The following is a 25,517-nucleotide window of genomic DNA, read 5'->3' as shown; positions in this document are numbered from 1 at the left end:
ACACACGTGCGCACACACACGCGCGCACACACGCACGCACACGTGCACAAAGACGCATACACACGCACACATACACAGTGAGTATTGTTATAGCAGAGGCTTATATGCACATACACGACACAGAGTATCTAAGCACACAGTGAGCAGAACTGTAGATGTGTAAGAGTAGAATAAACACACACACTGTAGACAGACTAAACACACACACACACTGTAGACAGACTAAACAAACACACACACACTGTAGACAGACTAAACACACACACACACTGTAGACAGACTAAACACACACACAGACAAAATAAACATACACAGTAGACAGACACACACACTTTGTAGACAGACTAAACAAACACACACACACTGTAGACAGACTAAACACACACACACACACTAACTAGACAGACTAAACACACACACACACACACACACACACACACACACACACACTCTGTAGACAGACTAAACACACACACACACACACACACACACACACACACACACTAGACAGACTAAACACACACACACACTCTGTAGACATACTAAACACACACACACACACACACACACACACACATTGTAGACAGACTAAACACACACACAGTAGACAAACTAAACACACACAGTAGACAGACTAAACACACACAGAGCACACACCTTGGCTAAGTCGACAAGCGTGTTCGCCTGATCGTTCAACTTCCTCTGTTCCATCTTTACACTGCGCAATCTGATGAGATTTAGGAGCAGCACAGATAGATAGATAGATAGATAGATAGATAGATAGATAGATAGATAGATAGATAGATAGATAGATAGATAGATAGATAGATAGATAGATAGATAGATAGATAGATAGATAGATAGATAGATGGGTTGGAGAGAAAGGGAACGATTAATACATTGAGATGAAGAAAAGTGAAAACAATTATAACAGAAGAGCAATATGTGATGATAGAGGGAGACAGGCAGAAAGAAAGAGAGAGAGGGAAAGAGATAGACAGAGAGAGAGACAGGTGGCAGAAAGAAAGCGAGAGCAAGAGAATAACGGTAAGAAAGAAGGAAGACATTTAGGGAGAAGACGAACAGATTGACATCTGGAAGGTTTTCCACTAAATGATGTGTCAACATGCAAAACATTCCCAGGTTCAACTGGCCAAATCAGACATGCAGACGCAGTCAGACACAGGAGGCAAAAGAGGCCAAAACATGACGTGACAGCCGTTACGGCATTCAGACATCCCATAGCTCCGCCCCCGGCCCCCGGCCTCACATCCTATAGGACGAACAATCCTATTTGGGGCAGTGACCATGGTTGTGTGGGCAGAGGCCTTGGTGAGGTGGAGGACAGGCAGGTCTATAGAACAGCCCAACGTGAATACGGGCGGGTGGAGTGGCTGAGCGCTCCATCAGCTCCTGTGGAAAGCGCTTTGGGAAACGCGGATCCAGCAGCCACTGACCTCAGACGACACTCTGCTCAGGGGAAACCACACATGCATGTTTGGCTGGAACCTTTTCACCTTCACTAACTGAACAATGCAGGGTGGATATGGAAAATGCTTTGTGCTCTTTGAATTACATCTAAATCAACCCTAAAGGTTAATGACCAGTGGGGCATGTTTTGGAAAGTCGTTGTAACCGTTAAGTCAACACTGGTCTGCTTTCAGCAGGGCAGTGACGGAAACACTCTGAACGCCACTCAGATGGAAACAAATCACACTACCACTCATACCATGCAAGTCAACGAGCTGATTAGATAACCAGAAGGAAGCGATGGCAGGGCTTGGTCACTGCGCTATTAACAAAGTGACTCTGGAAAACCTTTAGCATTAAGTTGATGTCAATGCCTATTGAGGACGTAAAGTCAACACTGGCTAGGAGCAGACTTCCTCCGGAGAAACCTGAACAAACCCCGGAAAATCACATTTTAAAGGGGGTTCTGGAGCACACAGTGCTGGGAGGGCAGAGGCAGGCTGGGGATTGGGAGCTCAGTGGACTGGGGAACTGGTGGATTGGGGAACTGGTAGATTGGGGCATTGTTAGATTGGGCCATTAAGGGGGTTAGAGGATTAGTTGATGGGACTGGAGGGTACATAGAACTGAGAGGTAGAGTGTTGTTGGATAGATTTTGATAAGGAGGTGTAAGGTTCGTATGGGTCATATATCAGGAGATACTTCTCAAGGTATTCTAGATCAGGTTAGAAGAGAAGGTTTTTGAGAGTACCATTTGCGATACATTGTCCCTGATGCATGACTGGTTTATGTTCTCTGACTTATTGCTTCCAAAGATACTCTGCAAATACCAACTGAGGAGGTTCTACAAAAGACTGTTCCTTACTGACACTGAAGAGCTATTAAAAGTCAAACTCAAACATTACTACAGGCAGTAACGTCAGAAGTATAGTGGTAGTGATCGTGATCAAGCACAGCGGGTCTGTGAAAGTTCTTCCTTTGGCTGTTTCAGTGCTACAACATTCCTGCATGTATTTAGTGAAGCTTCTGAAAAGTATCATGGGTCTTCTAATTATATTAGTAAAGAATTAAAAATTACTTGCCCTACTTGTTTTGACAGTAACACCATGAGAGCGCTCACAGTTAATGTATGGCACAAATCCATTCCTGCACATGGATGAGTTTTGTGAAGACCTCCGAGGACGGGAGCGGACCACGTGGGATCTGCACCACCTCCATCTCTTTTAGTTCGGAACTAAAGCACTGGTGTCCTGCGTGGATACAGCTCACAGACTATTCTGACTTTGTCCTGATATGAAGGGGCTATCGTTATATTAATAGCTATTTTTGTGGTACAATGACTCATTGTCAGGTAACCTAGAACAGAAATCATAGTCATTGTTCTATAATTGCGTCTGTAAATTATGATCCATTATATCAGTTGAGTGATGTTACGCTCTATGGATGAAAGTAACCTCACAAATCTCACATGGTTGTAGTAACTAAATAATACGGTGTAGATGACACAGCATGTACAGCCTCCCGTGCCGTGTTCAGAGCTGCTCAGTGGGGGGTGGGGGGATTTGGGGGGGAACGACACGTACTGCAGCACCACCAAGATCATGGGTTTGAGTTCCAGGGAACACATGTCTTACTGATAAACATAAGATCTTCTGGATAAGAGTGTCCTGGATAACAGCCAAGTACTGTGAACTTAAATCTGTGGAACCAGGTTCTCTTTCTGGCGTCTACCAGCACATGGAGAACTGGTGAGCATACAGCTACAAACATAAAAAACCCAACAATTTTCCATGTCAATATGAATAATCAAGACCAGGCACTTTCATCCCCTCTGGGGCTGTGGCGGGATGGTGGCGGGACAGTGGCGGGGCTGTGGTGGGACGGTGGTCCCTTTTACAGATGGGCTCTCAATTTTGGGAGGACCAAAATTGCTCTGCATTCAGATCTCCATGTTCTCTGGCACTGGGCACACAGAGATACACTCCGCAGGTCTCCACAGGGTGTGTAAGGAACCTGCCTCAGCAGGATGGACCAAAGCTTTGTGGGCAGATGTTGATAGAAATGTATAGTGTGTGCATTGCAAGCAAGCAATGGGCATGTTTATGGGACTGTTTACAACTGAGGGTCAGTGTTTTATAGATGACCTGGTGTATTCAGCAGTTCCCTCAATGGAACAGCCATAACAGACCAGCACTGATGGCTCCTGCTCTGAGCTAATGGAATAGCAAAGAAAGAAAAGATTTTGAGGGTTGTGTGTTTTTGTATCGAGTGTGTGAGGTTATCTATGGCCTCGTTCAGCCTGCCTGGCTGGTTTGGGAGTCAACCCCCCCTCCCGCTAGACTGTAGACTGTGATTTGGACCATATTTAATTGTTGATAAAGATCATTCAGTATGTCCTTATACTAGCACTACATTCACCATCAGTGAAAGAAACCAAAACCAGTTGCAGGTTCGGCTGTAAACACCATCAAAGTACCACAGTGTAACCTCATTGACTAACGCAGTACGTCCATCCAGTGGTGCGACCCGTGAGGGGGACCCGTCGGGTGGGCGGAGCTATGCTCTGGCAGTGGGTGTAGACCCATAGGGTGGGTGGAGCTATGCTCTGGCAGTGAGTGTACACCCGTGGGGTGGGCAGAGCTATGCTCTGGCAGTGGGTGTACACCCGTGGGGTGGGCAGAGCTATGCTCTGGCAGTGGGTGTAGACCCGTGGGGTGGGCGGAGCTATGCTCTGGTGGGGGGTGTAGCTCTGTGCTCTGTGCAGACCCCAGTGGAGGTGCAGACTGATGAATGGACCCTGGATGCCAGACGGGCTGATGAATTTGAAGCTGAGAAGATGCTTTTTTTTCATTCCAGTTTTCATGCTTTGGCCTAATAGGTGTTCAGAACTGCTCAATTTTAGAACGTCAGTGAAGAACCAGCAGTTCAACTCAGCATCCAGCTTCAAACGTTCTAATGTTGGTTGGATATTGATAGATAAGACTCAAAGAAAACTCAGACTGAAAGAAAACTCAAAGACGCAAAGGTGCTGATGGGAAGGAAATATAAAAGACATGACTTACTTCTGAGCTCTGCAGTCATTTAAGACAAAACAGACGAAACAGACAACACAGTTTAAAAAACCTCAAACTGTGCACACTGCACACTAAACACCGCACACCACACACACAAACATACCTCACACACAAACATACCACATACACACACTCAAACACACATAACCTATTCCAGCTACAGTGAAAATAATGGTAAACATTTTGAAGTCCCTCCATACATGGTTTCAGTCTGCCTGATGCCTACATCAGACACAGTATATTCATGTACAGTAAGAGCTCTACCTTCAGGAATGCAAATTTAAAATTAAGGTCAGGTTGAAATTTCTGTGCCAGAGCAGATTCTGAAGGGGCCACTATTTCAAAGGGGTGAATAATCTGATATAAGACATGGCCGACATCTCAAATGCTAGAGCCCTCATCGTCATTTTTCATCTTTGTTATTAAATGTTTGTGTCCAGCTTTTGAAATATTACTTGTTGGCTACAATTAATTATTCATTAAGGTTTAGAAAAGCCCCATAGACGCCAGTAATCTCCTATAAACAAGCGGACACTGCCTAACAGGTTAATATTAGAGCTCCACGTCTCTGCTGAAATAAGCTCCCATCTCACTGAATGTTCTGAGGACACCACATCATCTAGAGATTCATGTCTAAACAGTTGCATTGATCTGTGGTTCCCTCCTATGAAATGTATAAACTAAAAAGCATACATTTATCCCAAGAATGTCAATAGAAAATATATCAGTTAATTAGCAGCTACCTTTAAACAAGTTCAAATAAAATTATTACATTTAAAGATTTTTTTTTTATTAATGTTTTTTTTTATTAAATAGTAGTAAATCATTCAAATCATAAAAACACCCTGCAGTAATGTGGTCTGGAGAGATTCAAACGCAATCCCAAGTGCTCTTTAGCAATGTCTAATTTCAGAATCCCTCTCAAGTTTGAACCAGGAAACAGCCCAGTAATGACAGGAAGCAGGTCACCAGAGCCAATCAGTGCTCGCCTGGCTGTGGGTGCCCTTGGGCCCTGGGTCAGTGTGAGAATGTGGAGATAGAGCTCTTAAAGTACTTGCATAAACTTACCAAACCTGCTGGCACATGTGCAGTGGAGAATATTTACAGTTAAAGTACAGAAACCAACCAAGAAGCCTCCAGACCAGTTGAGCAGAACTAGTGGTGCAGGGTGGCGTGGGCGGAGTGGAGAGGGAGTAACACTGATCACAAGTATTATTACTCTCTCACTGACAGTCCACACATCTCCACCCACACATCCATTACTAACGCTCCACCCCCACATCCATCTCTAACCCCAACCCATAAAGCAGCACTCAGGAGAAGAGCCTGCAAAGCTGCAAAGGTTTTGGATTCTTAATCTTAGCATGTTGCCCGTTGGGAGTGAAAGCATCACATTCTTATGATGAGCTTTCTGGGGAGAGTTCCAGACGGACACTCTCTACCAGTCATGTCTACCATTCAGTGCAAGTTCACTCCTACGATACTCCCATGACAAAGTGTCTGGACTGGAGCTGTCAGCAGGACGGACACTCCTGTACTCACTGGTGAATAGCTTGCAGAAACTTGCGTTGATGTTTTCGGACCTTGGCATGGTCAATCTTCTTCACTAGCTTGGTGTGTTTGTAAATTAGCCACGTTTCCCTGAGTACGTTAGCAGCCGTGTTCTTCACCTGCCAACCAGAGAGCAAAAAAAAAAGTTTCTGGAAGTCAGATAACCAGTGTAATTATTCAAGTTTAACTGCAATGTAATTATTTAACCCAGAATTATTTGCTAAGTACTTAACTCAAATAATTTAACTCAAACTGCAGTGTAACTATTTACGTCAGACATAAGTATAATTACTTTATCAAGAACACCAGTGTTAAACTAGAATTGCACTGTAATACCAGTGTGATAGTTTACGTCAAATCACAGTGTACGTATTCAACCCAGAATACCAGTGTAATTATTTATCTCAAACTCTACAATAGTTAGCCTCCAATAATTTAACTCAACCTCCAGTTTAATTATTAAACAAAACACTGGTCATTATTGTCATTATTTACTTCAGACGTCAGTGTAATGAACCCAACACCAAACACCAGGCAGGATATATGAGATGAGATGCTACGTTATTAAACTGCTATAAATTGCAGTTGCGGTATCATAAATCCCGCTGGTGACTCTCTTGCAGTGTAGCTACTGTGATAAAGCAGGGCGTGCAGTGATTTATAGATCATCATCTAGACTGATGATCAGCATATTCCACGTTTGGCCGTAGTTGAAGTCCCGGCGGTTCAACACAACGCTCTCTGCTTGGAGCACATCATCCTGTGTGCGCTTCACCACCGAACGGAGTGCATTATGTGAGTGCAGAGTGAACATGCACGTCTCACTCTTTTGCAGAGCTGAGTGTCCATCATAAAGTTGTGAACATGTTTCTCCGCCTTGGTCAGCTCGAGCTTCCTGGCCACCACGGCAACCACCAGGGCAGTGCAGCCAGCTCCCTGCAACAGCGGCAGACGTCAACTCAGATTACAGCTCAGATTACAATTCAGGCACAAACTCCTACAATAAAAAAACCAATAAAACTGACAAGAGAGAATATCTTAATTAGGTCCAGATTGAAGTCCAACAAAGTTTTTTTTAACTAAATATTTAATATATTAGTGGTGGGCCGTTAACGGCGTTAACGTCGTTCGTTAATTTGATAATCTTATCTGGCGATATAAAAATTATCTATTCTTAAAATTGGGTTGGGAACTGGGTCAAAATGGGTAAGCAAACTATGATGACTTTCAACTTTATAGTTTAGCTCGGCTGTATTCTTAACCAAATTGCACAGTAGGGGCGAGAACGAGTTTTCAAACCTGTGAATTACAAATCGTACGGGTGTTTACATGGATGCAGCCATGAAGCCACGCCAGGTTTGCTTCATGGAAAATTCATTTTTAGGAACGTAAAGTGTTACCGGAGCGGAGCTCTGAGCGGTCGTTTTCTGCATGGTCCTAGCGCTAGATTAGTCGCTATTTAAATATTTCTTTTTAACCGTTAAAACTGCAGAGGACCAAAGTCCCCCCCAAATTACGTCCGTGAGGTTAAATGTACTAAATGCTGGCTAACATTTCAAATATCATGTTTAGCTGAATAAACATGTTATCAACCCCTTTTAATGTACAGTATGTAGGCTTACAAATTCATGTTTAACTGAATAAACCGTTGAACACGAGTAGCCTACATTTTATTGAGCATGTTTTTCTTTTCTTCAAGTATCAAAGTAGAACAGCTTCCTCAAGCAGTCATTGATGCATTTTGGAAACAGGAGATGAGCCCCTGGTCTAATGCACCCTCTGTATTAAGAAACCCTATCTCAAAAACTGACTTTTAGTCATTACTTGGGTAGCATGCATATGAGCCATTTTAATATAGATTAATCTAGATTAATTTCAAGATTTCAGTGAGATTATTCTAGATTAAAAAAATTAATCTATGCCCACCCCTTATATATATATATATATATATATATATATATATATATATATATATATATATATATATATATATATATATATATATATATATATATATATACACACACACACACACACACACACACACACACACACATATATACATACATACATACATACACATACACACACACACACATCGCATTTACTGAAAACTGAGATACATTTATATTATCATATGTGTAGCTGTAGAATTGAGGAGTGAACCAAGTATACATCCGTCAGTGTGCTGACAGTCGTCCCCAGTCATGCAGGGTCCGGGGTTTAGAGTGTTTATTTGCACATATATGTTCTTGTATGTCATACATGATATTTACTAAGCAGGAAGCAGGAACTGTGCTAATGACCTGATGCAGATCTGAAGTGTGAATAATGTCTCTCCGTGTTCAGTTCCCAGGACATCACCTGATGTTGCCACGTCTGCAACTGCTTTTCATCATTCACATGATTAAAAACTGATGTGTGACGTGTGATGTGCAGTGTGACGTGTGAAGTGTGCACACACCATGATGCCTGTCAGAAGACACACCCCTTTCCCGCAGTAGGTGTGTGGCACCATGTCCCCATAGCCAATGGACAGGAAGGTTATGGAGATCAACCACATCGCCCCCAGGAAGTTACTTGTGACTTCCTGTTTATCATGATATCTGAGAAGACACAAAACAATACAACAGGGTTTTTAATAAGGGAAGGAGTACCATCGGAGACAGTTGGAACTGAGAGACACAAAAGAAGTAGAGTGGGTAAAGTGCAGTTGGTGTGTCAGGGTTTGTCCTGTAGGACACTGAGCTGCTGTCTACGCTACAGGAGAAGGAGCACAGGGAGACATGCTGAATCAGCCTGGTCACATGACCACACGTTGGAGGCTCAGGGTCTGGAGTGTTGGGTATTCTCTTCCTGTATGATACGTGAGACAGAGCTAGCCAATCACGTGGCTTTGTATAAGCCATGCAAATCCCATTGATGTAATTGGATTGAACAGATTTGCACAGATTTGTCCTATCAAATCTTCTTCAGAATTATTCCCAACATAAAAATATTAACATATCAGAGTATTTCCACACTTACTACACAGGTTTCCATTCTCACACCAAAATCATCTGATCCTCTAGCTCAGACTCTGTGGTTGTGGGTGTGTGTGTCTTATAATTATATTCTTCAAAACACTAATTCAACATTAAAATATTTGTATTTCTGTCCTTTGAAACCAGAGCAGGGCATCAGGACATCTGACCCTATTTACAATCTTGGTATGTGAGGAATGAATGTCTAATTATGAATGAATATCTAATTATGAATGAATGTCTAATTAGGGTGCTGGCCACCCAATCCCTTATGGGTCATCTGAGAAGCCCAATTACATTTGAAGGCTTCTGGTATCAATAAGTATCAAATGTTTCTGCAACTGAGTAGGGCAGACACAGTAAAGAGAATCAAAGCCTCAGTGCCCAGTGTTCTAGTGCACCAGCTCAGGACAGGTGGTCCTCATGGTGAGGGGCGGAGTCATGGAGCATGGACAGCAGGGCGGTGTGTTCAGACGTACTCAGCTTTACAAAACAAATCTAAACTACTATATATATAAACTACTGTGAGAGACACAGGCGATTACAGATAACATGGACAGGATAACACACTACACAGACTGCATTCCAATCATACAAAACTGTAGCTATAAACTCAACTCCCGATACAACTTAACTCCCAACTCCACTCAACACCCAGTTCAACTCAATTCCCAAATTGACTCCACTCAATCCCAACTTGTGTGAGTGTGTGTGCGCAAAAGTGTAACTGTGTGAGTGTGTGCATGCACGCATGTCCCTTTCACCGAGATTGTGTGTGTGGTGTTTGCATGTCACTGTGAATTAGTGTGTATGTGTGGTGTGTGCATGTATGTATGTGAGTGTGTGTTTGTGTGTATGTTTGGGTGGATGTGTGTGTGTGTCCCTATGTGTGTGCGGTTTTGTGTGTGTGTGTGGGTGTGTTTGCGTGTGTGTGTGTGTGGGTGTGTGTGTGTGTGTGTGGGTGTGTGATGTGTGTGTCTCTATGTGTGGGGGTGTGTGGTTTTGTGCATGTGTGGGTGTGTGTGTGTGTGTGTTTGGTTATGTGTGTGTGTGTGTGTGTGTGTTTGGGTGCAGTGCTGTACACTGCATTTATGTGGCTAATAATCAATCAGCAACTATCTTGCTTTTCTGCCCATGAATCAGGCGGAGGGTTCATTAAGTGGAGTGCTATTAGAGCAGCCGTGTACCGGCCTGCTGACCCGTGATTTAAGGCCCAGACAGAGACCTCGCCACCTCCACACTGCAGCAGGGAGGAGACACCATGTCCTGGACTCCCATATGGAGGAGACACCACGTCCTGGGCTCCCATATGGAGGGGACACCACGTCCTGGGCTCCCATATGGAGGGGACACCACGTCCTGGGCTCCCATATGGAGGGGACACCACGTCCTGGGCTCCCATATGGAGGGGACACCACGTCCTGGGCTCCCATATGGAGGGGACACCACGTCCTGGGCTCCCACATGGAGGGGACACCACGTCCTGGGCTCCCACATGGAGGGGACACCACGTCCTGGGCTCCCACATGGAAGGGACACCACGTCCTGGGCTCCCACATGGAAGGGACACCACGTCCTGGGCTCCCACATGGAGGGGACACCACGTCCTGGGCTCCCACAGGGAGGGGACACCACGTCCTGGGCTCCCACATGGAGGGGACACCACGTCCTGGGCTCCCACATGGAGGGGACACCACGTCCTGGACTCCCACATGGAGGGGACACCACGTCCTGGACTCCCACATGGAGGGGACACCACGTCCTGGACTCCCACATGGAGGGGACACCACGTCCTGGACTCCCACAGGGAGGGGACACCACGTCCTGGACTCCCACAGGGAGGGGACACCACATGCTGGTCTCCCACAGGTGTTGACAGCCACGCCCAGCGGCTCCATGCTGCCTTTTTATATATGTCTAATAACCTTTTATATACAACTTATAGTCGTAATGCACCAAGAAATCATCCCACAGACACTTGTATGAAGATTATCTCAGTTTGCTTGTGCATATTAAGCACATTGGTGTAGCATATAATAAGCACATTTGTTGGCTAGCATGATAAGCATGATAAAAACATTTTAGGAGTACATCAACTATATCCTTGCATAAGCCATTGAAAACACAAAGCCCCTTTTTAATCTATTTAACTACTCTGAATGACTTCAACAACAACAACAACAACATGCTAACACTAACTTAGCATCCAGCCCTGCTGCATGTGTTTGGAAGACACAGCTGAAACAGTCTGGGGAAAAGTGAAGCGAAACGTGTGGACAGTAGCCATTATGCAGGATCAGGCTATCCTGATTGGTTCCCTTTCCCTTAGGGGTGTGGCTATACACAGCAGACCCCTCAGGCCCTCCCCTTCCCCCAAGATATGGACTATGGACCAAATGGACTTTCCCGGCCAGGCAGCAAAGGTCAAATAAAAAAAAAAAAACCTTGAGGAAAAAGAAAATCATGATACCATGAATTTAAAGCCAACCATGTTCACACATGGTATCAAATATGTGAAATCCCAACATCCAAGGAGTTTAGCAGAACTTTTGGTCTTCTCTTAAGACCAGTGAGTGGAGCAAAGCCCTGCACTCCTGTGTGCAGAAAAACACTGCTAAAACACCACTAAAACACCGCTACAACAGCCCTAAACACCACTAAAACCACGGTAACACCACTAAGACACCACTAAACATCATTAAACCCCGCTAACACCACGAAAACACCGCTAGACACAGCTGAAACACAGCTGAAACACAGCCAAAACACCAATTATTCAAGAGTTTGGAATCTGTAGCGTGTCAGCAGTGCTGCTGATGGGAGTAATGTGTCTCCATGACCAGAAGAACCTGGAGTCAGGACCACATGGACATGCAAATCAAAGCAAACCCGCGGACTCACTCTGAAGCCCTCAAAACACCACAAAAGCAGCAGGGAGAGCAAGAACACGACAACGTGAACAACAACACTGCAACAAATAAAAGGCAGATGCATCCTCTGGGGCCATGGCTCCGCCTACATTCCATCCAGACTCCGCCCACACTCAGTCTCACCTTTCGCACACGCGCACGGTCCAGGCGGCAATGATCCAGGACGAGATGCTGAAGACGAGCAGCACGGTGCCGGGGCAGATGGTCATGAGGGTCTTCATGACGAAGCGCGTGTTGAAGTTGATCTTGTTGAGTGCCCCGATGCTGCGTGACGAGGCGTCCGTGAACAGCTTGCTGTGCAGGAGCATGACGCGGCCAATCAAGTAAAGGCGCAGGAACATGGGGATGGACAGGATGATGTCCACGTCAGCGTCTGCCACGGAGGGCGCGTAGGTGAAGGCCAACCGCGCGGTCCACGTGAAGACGTACTGTCCTGGGATGGGGTGGATAGCGCACACCAGCAGCTCCAGGACGATGAACAGGATGCGCTCGTACGTCATGGCTATCCGCCAGTCGTCTGCGCCGTTGTCCACCATGAAGAGCTGTAGAGAGATAAAGCGTCACCATGGACCCCCGGCATGGCCCCTCCTCTCCCACCACGACTCACTCATCTAACAGATGCCTCTCCACCAGAGGGACCTGCAACACGTGCACACAGTGCTTTACATTCACGACACTTGGCAGATGCTACCCAGACGCTGTCCAGACACTAACCAGAGCGACTTACGTAAGTGCTTTGTCTGAAATCATTTATCCTTAGTGCTGGTACATATAGGCTAAAGACATTAGGAGACTACACAGTCTATAAGGTCTATTGTGCAGTGATGTGTCCGGTGGTGCAAGTCACCCTAGACTTCAAGGCGATTTTCCCAATATGCAATGCGAGTGTAAAAACAGCAATTAAATCAGAGACCAAACAGAAGAGTTTGTGCAAGATTCAAAATTCAAGATTTCTGTTCTATTGCACATTCATGAATAAACATTGCCACAACACTGCATTGCCCTTCAGCCTGAACAGCCCGGCAGGTCAGCGATTAAACCCACAGGCCTTCGATCTCAGCTTAGCACCAGCAACTCTGAGGCAGACGCAGTTCAGGGGACTTTCATAGGTGTCCCAAGTATAATTTGTACATAATAGGACAAATTTTATGGAGAACAATTTGAGATATGACAAGCATGAAAGCTGTCCTGCATTATAGTGTAGTCATTGTTAACTTCAGGTTTAATGAAGGAGGCATGCAAAGAATGAACTTAAAGCCCTAAAGTCCCGAACATGAGAGCTGCAATACCTGTACATTTTACGCGGTCTATTATAAAATAAAAATAAATGGCAATGTTCTTGTCATTTGACACCATAGAATATAACATTCTGGATATGTGTACAATCTACAATCTGGAGTTTATGTCTTCAGACTGTCATCTGCTCAGGGAGTTTGTTTGACCTTCACAGCTGTAAGACACCCATTAGCTAATTCCTCCTAGTTCGAGATACAGTGGCGTTATATATTCAGGTCTGTAGGGAGGCTGTGCTGTAGGAACAATGTCAGTACCACAGAGCAGATGAGTTACAATAGCCACTTTGTGGTGATACTTCAAGTCATTAGGCTTTGGCATAAGAGTGAAGGGTGTAATGTGTGAAGCGTTTCCGTGTGTCTCCGTCACCTCCAGAACTGCAGACACTTACCTGGATCTCTCGTGCGTGATACATAATAATCAGACCGAGGAGAATCAGAGTGGAAAGGCTGATAAGGCATTTCAGTGCAAATGAATATGAGGATTCCTGTAAGAGACACAAAAGAGACATTAGTTCCGTTCAAACTGTTAAACAAACTCTTAACGAACCATGTGAGATCATCTCAAGCTTTCTGCATGGCTTTCCTGCAGTGTGCACACAGTGTTCGTGTGCACCAGTGTTTGTGGTCACATATGAAGCAGTGGGGCTGTTACACATGGCACTCCTGTAACCCCAAACTAGAGAACAGTTCCAGAATCACAGGAACCTGTAGCACTGCAATTACTGAGCTGTTACACTCACATCATTATACACAGTGACACTGTGACATGCAGCAGTGCAGCACTGCACTATAACATAGTTACAAAGCGCTGCACACTGTAACATTTGTGATGATGTGGTCATATAACCACACCACCACCACACAGACACCCAACCACCACCACAAAGACCCCTAACCACCACCACACAGGCCCCTAATCACCACCACACCACCACCACACCGGCCCCCAACCACCACCACACAGACCACTAACCACCACCACACCACCACACAGACCACTAACCACCACCACACAGACCACTAACCACCACCACACCGACCCCTAACCAACACCACACCGACCCCTAACCAACACCACACAGACCCCTAACCACCACCACACAGACCCCTAACCACCACCACACCGACCCCTAACCAACACCACACAGACCCCTAACCAACACCACACAGACCCCTAACCACCACCACACAGACCCCTAACCACCACCACACCACCACACCGACCCCTAACCAACACCACACCGACCCCTAACCACCACTCAGACCCCTAACCACCACCACACCGACCCCTAACCACCACTCAGACCCCTAACCACCACCACACCAACCCCTAACCACCACCACACCGACCCCTAACCACCACCACACCACCACACAGACCCCTAACCACCACCACACAGACCCCTAACCACCACCACACCACCACACAGACCCCTAACCACCACCACACCGACCCCTAACCACCACACAGACCCCTAACCACCACCACACCGACCCCTAACCACCACCACACCGACCCCTAACCACCACCACACCGACCCCTAACCACCACCACACCGACCCCTAACCACCACCACACAGACCCCTAACCACCACCACACAGACCCCTAACCACCACCACACCGACCCCTAACCACCACCACACAGACCCCTAACCACCACACAGACCCCTAACCACCACCACACCGACCCCTAACCACCACCACACCGACCCCTAACCACCACCACACCGACCCCTAACCACCACTCCGACCCCTAACCACCACCACACCGACCCCTAACCACCACACAGACCCCTAACCACCACCACACCGACCCCTAACCACCACCACACCGACCCCTAACCACCACCACACCGACCCCTAACCACCACCACACAGACCCCTAACCACCACCACACCACCACACAGACCCCTAACCACCACCACACCGACCCCTAACCACCACACAGACCCCTAACCACCACCACACCGACCCCTAACCACCACCACACCGACCCCTAACCACCACCACACCGACCCCTAACCACCACTCCGACCCCTAACCACCACCACACCGACCCCTAACCACCACACAGACCCCTAACCACCACCACTCTGACCCCTAACCACCACCACACCGACCCCTAACCACCACCACACCACCACACCGACCCCTAACCACCACCACTCCGACCCCTAACCACCACCACACCGACCCCTAACCACCACCACACCACCACACCGACCCCTAACCACCACCACACAGACCCCTAACCACCACCACACAGACCCCTAACCACCACCACACCACCACACAGACCCCTAACCACCACCACACCGACCCCTAACCACCACACAGACCCCTAACCACCACCACACCGACCCCTAACCACCACCACACCGACCCCTAACCACCACCACACCGACCCCTAACCACCACTCCGACCCCTAACCACCACCACACCGACCCCTAACCACCACTCCGACCCCTAACCACCACCACACCGACCCCTAACCACCACTCCGACCCCTAACCACCACCACACCGACCCCTAACCACCACCACACCACCACACCGACCCCTAACCACCACCACTCCGACCCCTAACCACCACCACACCGACCCCTAACCACCACACCGACCCCTAACCACCACCACACCGACCCCTAACCACCACCACACCGACCCCTAACCACCACCACACAGACCCCTAACCACCACCACACAGACCCCTAACCACCACCACACCGACCCCTAACCACCACCACACCACCACACCGACCCCTAACCACCACACAGACCCCTAACCACCACCACACCGACCCCTAACCACCACCACACCGACCCCTAACCACCACCACACCGACCCCTAACCACCACCACACCGACCCCTAACCACCACCACACCGACCCCTAACCACCACCACACCGACCCCTAACCACCACCACACAGACCCCTAACCACCACCAGACCACACAGATCAGCAAGCAGAACAGCCAATCTCTGCTCAAACACAAGAGGAGGGAGCTGGGTCACCTCAGACTTGTCACAGACATTTCAGGTGTTGAGATGAGTTCAGTCAGTGTGAAAGTGGAGGGAGAGAAAAGGGGGACATCATTCTACTTCCTTTCTGTCCTCAGATGAACTGCACTGTGCTACCACACACATGGACAATGCCAGGTGGAACAGTGTCATTTAAATTAGGATTACGTTCGAGTCTTCCTGACATTAGTGCAGCAGTGGTGTATGTGGTCAGCAGTGGTCACGTGCTGTGACTCATGAGTGCTGTACGTTAGACAAGACTCTGTCTATTTGGCTCTTAACATAGATGAGCTCGTTAACGTCCCTTAAATAATTTAGAGAGACTATAATTAAGAACAAGTCCTCTCATCCTGCTCTGAATCAGCAAGAGAGAGGACTGGAACACCAGTGGGAGGAGTTAGAGTGGGGGAGGAGTGTTGGGGAACCAGTGGGAAGAGTTTTGGAGTGAGGGAGGAGCCCAGCAAATCAGTGCAATGACTTAGGTTTTGTAGTCAAGGGCATGGTTTGAGGGTGTGGTTTAAGAGGTGGGGCTCAGGTGTGTGTTTAAGAGGTGGGTTCCAGGTGTGTAATTCAGAGCTGTAGTTTGAGGGCGTGGTTCAGGAGTGTTACATGGAGGATTCATTAACAGATTTTCTCGTCACAGAGGTTTCAGTGTCACTGGTGAATTGTACTGTGGGTTCTACATCGTAAAACAAAATCGTTCATCCCAAAAAATCCCATGAAACACCGGGTTTGGTGATGTCTGAAACATTCATCATTGTATGCATCATCCTATAATGTTGCAGAAATACACAGCTGGGCCTTCCAGAAACACACAGAGCACATTAGTGACCTGGTGTGACTCCCTTCTTCTTACCTTTGTGTACACCCCCCAGGAAAGCTCAGTCTCTGTTACCATAACGACGATGCCAAACATTCCGAAAATCAGGGCGTAGTCGCTCAGGCGCTTGCGTTTCTCAAACAGCGCCCTTCGGTGGCCGAGCTTATAGCCAATGTCCTTGTTCCTCTTGTGCGGGGCGTTGCAGCCTGACTCGCGCACCAGGCTCTCGCGGGACGTCTTGCCGGGGTCGTCTCCATTGCTCTTGGACACCACCACCTCGAGGCCGGAGCTGTGCAGGGTCTGCAGAGGCTGTGTCTCCGAGTCCAGATCTGCCAGGTTCCTCCGGGACGCCCCCAGACTGCTCAGCGGTCTCACCACACCTCCATTGTACTTGCAGCTGTTCATGGCTATCTGAGGGAGCTGAACGCCGCCCGCGGACAGCGAGGACCGCGACCAAGCATGGCTCAGCCTGCCTGCATCCGCACACACCTGCACACACAACACGGGAGGGTTAGGGGCGTGGCACCCACACCAGCCAACCACACACAACACGGGAGGGTTAGGGGCGTGGCACCCACACCAGCCAGCTATGCCTGGGGAGAGGAGGCGGGTCAACACTCCATCATCACGATTACACACATGGAGTCATTTAGGAACACCTCCAAAACACCAAACCCCCCCCACATCCCACCCCAAAAAACAACAAAACAACATCAAAAACTAGATGAACAAGGTTCCATTTACAGACCTGTAATGACGTTCAGAATTACAGTGTGTAAAAATGATTTTTATTTTTTAAATCCTCCTGTGATGTTTTTTTTCCACTTTGCACAGATGAAAGATATTAGATTCACATAATAAAACAAAGATATTAGATTTTCATAATAAAACAAGGCATCCACTACCAAGACTTAAAAGGGAATCATTTTCTGTCGGCGTCGATGGTGTTGTTAATAGCAACCAAGCACAGAACTGATTGTACTGCCACAAGGTTCAACACATTCTTTCCTGTCCCCGTTTGTTTTGAAGATGTTCCTTTCCACAGAATCCTGAGGAGATTTCACACCCTGTAATCCAGGACGCAGGGGCGCCCGACGCCGCTATAAACAAACATGTGTGACGTAAACATAGCTTGGGCACAACCGCTCTCCTCCCGTTTGCTGACAAACATCAAGTTCACAAAAGTCAAATGGAACCTACAAATTAAAAATGAAAAAGAATAGATTTATGCGGATATGATATTATTAATGTCCAGAGATAAACACTTCCAGAGTTCAGACTCCTCAAAATCTGTGTCAGGATCAACGAAGATGAACTGCTGTCTGGATAAAAATCTTTACATTTTTATTAAAATAATCTTGAGTTTGTTGTGTTTGCTAAAAAGTAATCAACCTCTTGTTAAAACAGAGTTCAGTGTTCCTAACATCAGACCCTGTGGTCCAGGAGCAGAGCTCCAGAATGTAGTGCAGTAATAGAAACCTTTATTTAAGCACAAACTGTCCATAAACACAACTCACACTCAGGTCCCCGTTAAAACCTATACTGTACATAAAGACACCTCACACTCAGGTCTCCGTTAAGGCCTACACTGTACATAAACACACCTCAAAATCAGATCCCCATTAAAGCCTACATAGAACATACACACACCTCACACTCAGGGCCCAGTTAAGTCCTACACTGTACATAAATACACCTCACACTCAGGACCCAGTAAAGACCTACACTGTCCTTAAACACACCTCACACTCAGGACCCAGTTAAGACCTGAGATTGAGGTCTGCCTATGGCCAGTGTAGGTCTTAACAGGGACCCGAGTGTGAGCTGTGTTTATGTACAGTGTAGGTCTTAACTGGGTCCTGATTGTGAGGTGTGTTTATGTACAGTGTAGGCCTTAATGAAGTTCTGAGTGTGAGGTGTGTTTATGGACAGTGTAGGTCTCAACTGGGTCCTGAGTGTGAGGTGTGTTTATGTACAGTGTAGGTCTCAACTGGGTCCTGAGTGTGAGGTGTGTTTATGTACAGTGTAGGCCTTAATTGAGACCTGAGTGTGAGGTGTGTTTCTGGACAGTGTAGGTCTCAACAGGGACCTGAGATTGAGGTCTGCTTATGGACATTGTAGGTCTTAATGCGGTCCTGAGTATAAGGTGTGTTCATGAACATTGTATGTCTTATTGGGCACCTGACTGTGAGGTGTGTTTATGTACTGTGTAGGTCTTAACAGGGAGTGTGAGGCCTGTTTATGGACAGTGTAGGTTTTTACTGGGTCCTGAATGTGAGGTGTGTTTATGGACAGTGTAGGTCTTAACGGAGACCTGAGTGTGAGGTGTGTTTATGGACAGTGTAGGTCTTTACTGGGTCCTGAATGTGAGGTGTGTTTATGGACAGTGTAGGTCTTTACTGGGTCCTGAATGTGAGGTGTGTTTATGTACAGTGTAGGTCTTTACTGGGTCCTGAATGTGAGGTGTGTTTATGGACAGTGTAGGTCTTTACTGGGTCCTGAATGTGAGGTGTGTTTATGGACAGTGTAGGTCTTAACGGAGACGTGCGTGTGACGTGTGTTTATGGACAGTGTAGGTCTTAATGGAGACGTGCGTGTGACGTGTGTTTATGGACAGTGTAGGTCTTACCGGAAACCTGAGTGTGAGGTGTGTTTATGGACAGTGTAGGTCTTAACGGAGACCTGAGTGTGAGGTGTGTTTATGGACAGTGTAGGTCTTACCTGGTTCCTAATTGTGAGGTCCCCGTTAAGATCTATACTGTACATAAACACACCTCACACTCAGGTCCCTGTTAAGACGTACACTGTCCATAAACACGCCTCACACTCAGGACTCCATTAAGGCCTACACCGTGCATAAACACACATCACACTAAGGTGCCCATTAAGGCCTACACTGTACATAAACACACCTCACACTCAGGTGCCCATTAAGGCCTACACCAGGGGTGACCATTACGTCGGTGTCGGTCGATCGCGAAGGAATGTGCGTAGATAACGTGACATTAAAAAGTAGTGGATGAATTGGCCATCACTGACGGTTGTATTTTGATTGACATTCATGGTAGCCAATCTGACGTCTAGGGTTTGACACATGCAAACCCCCCCCCCCCCCCCCCCCCCCCCCCCCCGGTAGATCTTTCTGACTCGGTCATCTTATAAGTAGCTCGCAAGCTGAAAACTTGTGGGCACCCCTGGCTTACGCTTTAAATAAACACACCTCACACCCAGGTCCCCATCAAAGCCTACACAGTACATAAACACTGCTCACAATCAGGTCTCCATTAAGGCCTACACTGTACATAAACACATCTCACACTCAGTTCTCCATTAATGCCTACACTGTACATAAACACACCTCACACTCAGTTCTCCATTAAGGCCTACACTGTACATAAACACACCTCACACTCAGTTCTCCATTAAGGCCTACACTGTACATAAACACACCTCACACTCAGTTCTCCATTAATGCCTACACTGTACATAAACACACCTCACACTCAGTTCTCCATTAAGGCCTACACTGTACATAAACACACCTCACATTCAGGTCACAGTTAAGACCTACACTGTCCATAAGCAGACCTCAATGTCAGGTCCCCATTAAGACCTACACTGTACATAAACACACCTCACACTCAGGTCTCCGTTAAGACCTACACTGTCCATAAACACACCTCACACTCAGGACCCAGTTAAGACCTACACTGTACATAAACACACCTCACACTCAGGACCCAGTTAAGACCTACTCTGTACATAAACACACCTCACACTCAGGTGCCCTTGAAGACCAACACTGTCCATAAACACACCTCACACTCAGGTCTCCGTTAAGACCTACACTGTCCATAAAAACACGTCACACGCACGTCTCCGTTAAGACCTACACTGTCCATAAACACACCTCACATTCAGGACCCAGTAAAGACCTACACTGTCCATAAACACTGCTCACAATCAGGTCCCCGTTAAGTCCTACACTGTACATGAACACAGCTCACACTCAGGACCCAGTTAAGACCTACTCTGTACATGAACACACCTCACACTCAGGTGCCCGTGAAGACCAACACTGTCCATAAACACACCTCACACTCAGGACCCAGTTAAGACCTACATTGTCCATAAGCAGACCTCAATCTCAGGTCCACGTTAAGACATACACTGTACATAAACACACCTCACACTCAGGTCTCCGTTAAGACCTACACTGTCCATAAACACACCTCACACTCAGGAACCAGTTGAGACCTACACTTTACATAAACACACCTCACAGTCAGGTCCCAGTTAAGTCCTGCACTGTACATGAACACACCTCACACTCAGGACCCAGTTAAGACCTACTCTGTACATAAACACACCTCACACTCAGGTGCCCGTTAAGACCAACACTGTCGATAAACACACCTCACACTCAGGACTCCATTAAGGCCTACACTGTACATAAACACACTTCCCACTCAGGTGCCCATTAAGGCCTACACTGTACATAAACACACCTGACAGTCAGGTGCCCGTTAAGACATACACTGTCCATGAACACACCTTATACTCAGGACCCCATTAAGACCTAGAATGTCCATAAGCAGACCTCAATCTCAGGTCCCTGTTAAGTCCTGCACTGTACATGAACACACCTCACACTAAGGTGCCCGTTAAGATCTACACTGTCCATAAACACACCTCACACTCAGGTCCCCGATAAGACCTACACAGTACATAAACACACCTCACACTCAGGACCCAGTTAAGACCTACATTGTCCATAACCAGACCTCAATCTCAGGTCCACGTTAAGACCTACACTGTACATGAACACAGCTCACACTCAGGTGCCCGTTAAGACATACACTGTACATAAACACACCTCAAACTCAGGTCTCCGTTAAGACCTACACTGTCCATAAACACACCTCACACTCAGGACCCAGTTGAGACCTACACTGTACATAAACACACCTCACACTCAGGACCCAGTTGAGACCTACACTGTACATAAACACACCTCACACTCAGGACCCAGTTGAGACCTACACTGTATATAAACACACCTCACACTCAGGTCCCAGTTAAGTCCTGCACTGTATATAAACACACCTCACAATCAGGTCCCAGTTAAGACCTACACTGTCCATAAGTAGACCTCAATCTCAGGTCTCCGTTAAGACCTACACTGTCCATAAACACACCTCACACTCAGGTCTCCGTTAAGACCTACACTGTCCATAAACACACCTCACACTCAGGTCTCCGTTAAGACCTACACTGTCCATAAACACACCTCACACTCAGGTCCCCGATAAGACCTACACAGTACATAAACACACCTCACACTCAGGTGCCCGTTAAGACCAACACTGTCGATAAACACACCTCACACTCAGGACTCCATTAAGGCCTACACAGTACATAAAACACACCTCACACTCAGGTGCCCGTGAAGACCAACACTGTCCATAAACACACCTCATACTCAGGACCCAGTTAAAACCTACATTGTCCATAACCAGACCTCAATCTCAGGTCCACGTTAAGACCTACACTGTACATGAACACAGCTCACACTCAGGTGCCCGTCAAGGCCTACACAGTACATAAACACACCTCACAGTCAGGTGCCCGTTAAGACATACACTGTCCATGAACACACCTTATACTCAGGACCCCATTAAGACCTACACTGTCCATAAGCAGACCTCAATCTCAGGTTCCTGTTAAGACCTACAATGTCCATAAACACACCTCACACTCAGGACCCAGTTGAGACCTACACTGTACATAAACACACCTCACACTCAGGTCCAGGTTAAGTCCTGCACTGTATATAAACACACCTCACAATCAGGTCCCAGTTAAGACCTACACTGTCCATAAGTAGACCTCAATCTCAGGTCCCCGTTAAGACCTACACTGTCCATAAACACACCTCACACTCAGGTCTCCGTTAAGACCTACAGTACACTGTCCATAAACACACCTCACACTCAGGACCCAGTTAAGTCCTGAACTTTACATAAACACACCTCACACTCAGGACCCAGTTAAGTCCTGCACTGTCCATAAACACACCTCACACTCAGGTCCCCGATAAGACCTACACAGTACATAAACACACCTCACACTCAGGTGCCCGTTAAGACCAACACTGTCGATAAACACACCTCACACTCAGGACTCCATTAAGGCCTACACTGTACATAAACACACCTCACACTAAAGTGCCCATTAAGGCCTACACTGTACATAAACACACCTCCCACTCAGGTGCCCATTAAGGCCTACACTGTACATAAACACACCTCACACTCAGGTCCCCGTCAAGGCCTACACTGTACATAAACACTGCTCACAATCAGGTCCCCGTTAAGTCCTACACTGTACATGAACACAGCTCACACTCAGGTCCCTGTTAAGACCTACACAGTACATAAACACACCTCACAGTCAGGTGCCCGTTAAGACATACACTGGCCATGAACACACCTTATACTCAGGACCCCATTAAGACCTACACTGTCCATAAGCAGACCTCAATCTCAGGTTCCTGTTAAGACCTACAATGTCCATAAACACACCTCACACTCAGTTCTCCATTAATGCCTACACTGTACATAAACACACCTCACATTCAGGTCACAGTTAAGACCTACACTGTCCATAAGCAGACCTTAATCTCAGGTCCCCGTTAAGACCTACACTGTACATGAACACAGCTCACACTCAGGTCTCCGTTAAGACCTACACTGTCCATAAACACACCTCACACTCAGGTCCCCGTTAAGACCTACACTGTACATAAACACACCTCACACTCAGGTCCCCGTTAAGACCTACACTGTACATAAACACACCTCACACTCAGGATCCAGTTAAGACCTACTCTGTACATAAACACACCTCACAATCAGGTGCCCGTGAAGACCAACACTGTCCATAAACATACCTCACACTCAGGACCCAGTTAAGACCTACATTGTCCATAAGCAGATCTCAATCTCAGGTCCACGTTAAGACCTACACTGTACATGAACACAGATCACACTCAGGTGACCGTTAAGACATACACTGTACATAAACACACCTCAAACTCAGGACCCAGTTGAGACCTACACTGTACATAAACACACCTCACACTCAGGTCCCAGTTAAGACCTACACCAGGGGTAATCAACTATATTGTTCCGCGGGCCAAATTTGGCAGATAGCTCTGACCAGCGGTCCGGGGAACGTGAGGGGGGTGACCAACGTATGTTGTGCGCAGGGGGGAGGAGGGGTGGCGAATGTAAGTTGTTGTGGGGGAGGGTTTAACCTATGTTGTTGGGGGGGGTGGCGGTGGCGAACGTAACACTCGTGCCGGAGTGTTTTTTTCAATAGCGCTGAAATAAATGGTCCGGTTTAAAATTAATTCTCCCGTCAAAATTAAGAAATATTTTTAACAATTTATTCTGGGTCTGGATGGGATAGCATTTGGGTCCGTATCCAGTTAATCAGGAATGAGATTGGGTCCGGACAGGACTGCGTTCGGGTCCCGATCCGGACCGCGGTCCGCCTGTTGGTGACCTCTGACCTACACTGTCCATAAACACACCTCACACTCAGGTCCCCGATAAGACCTACACAGTACATAAACACACCTCACACTCAGGTGCCCGTTAAGACCAACACTGTCGATAAACACACCTCACACTCAGGACTCCAATAAGGCCTACACTGTACATAAACACACCTCACAGTCAGGTGCCCGTTAAGACATACACTGTCCATGAACACACCTTATACTCAGGACCCCATTAAGACCTACAATGTCCATAAGCAGACCTCAATCTCAGGTCCCCATTAAGTCCTGCACTGTACATGAACACACCTCACACTAAGGTGCCCGTTAAGATCTACACTGTCCATAAACACACCTCACACTCAGGTCCCCGATAAGACCTACACAGTACATAAACACACCTCACACTCAGGACCCAGTTAAGACCTACATTGTCCATAACCAGACCTCAATCTCAGGTCCACGTTAAGACCTACACTGTACATGAACACAGCTCACACTCAGGTGCCCGTTAAGACATACACTGTACATAAACACACCTCAAACTCAGGTCTCCGTTAAGACCTACACTGTCCATAAACACACCTCACACTCAGGACCCAGTTGAGACCTACACTGTACATAAACACACCTCACACTCAGGACCCAGTTGAGACCTACACTGTACATAAACACACCTCACACTCAGGACCCAGTTGAGACCTACACTGTATATAAACACACCTCACACTCAGGTCCCAGTTAAGTCCTGCACTGTATATAAAC

General features: G+C 47.0%; 1 protein-coding gene across 1 annotated transcript in view; it reads right to left on the bottom strand.

Annotated features, from left to right (window-relative positions):
- Positions 1 to 25,517, bottom strand: part of kcnn1b (potassium intermediate/small conductance calcium-activated channel, subfamily N, member 1b) — a 45,444-nt gene that overhangs the window by 2,977 nt on the left and 16,950 nt on the right. Inside the window, exons 3-9 of the mRNA XM_077004408.1 lie at positions 17,225 to 17,677; positions 13,733 to 13,828; positions 12,172 to 12,590; positions 8,560 to 8,701; positions 6,921 to 7,031; positions 6,087 to 6,214; positions 658 to 727 (exon numbers count right to left, since the gene is read on the bottom strand). Coding sequence (XP_076860523.1) covers positions 658 to 727; positions 6,087 to 6,214; positions 6,921 to 7,031; positions 8,560 to 8,701; positions 12,172 to 12,590; positions 13,733 to 13,828; positions 17,225 to 17,677 — 1,419 coding nt within the window. The remainder of the gene's footprint in view (positions 1 to 657; positions 728 to 6,086; positions 6,215 to 6,920; positions 7,032 to 8,559; positions 8,702 to 12,171; positions 12,591 to 13,732; positions 13,829 to 17,224; positions 17,678 to 25,517) is intronic.

The sequence above is a fragment of the Brachyhypopomus gauderio genome, chromosome 4 (assembly GCF_052324685.1).
Source record: "Brachyhypopomus gauderio isolate BG-103 chromosome 4, BGAUD_0.2, whole genome shotgun sequence".
Taxonomy (NCBI): Eukaryota; Metazoa; Chordata; class Actinopteri; order Gymnotiformes; family Hypopomidae; genus Brachyhypopomus; species Brachyhypopomus gauderio.
Note: the sequence above shows the minus strand (reverse complement) of the source record. Positions and strands in the feature narration are given on the sequence as shown.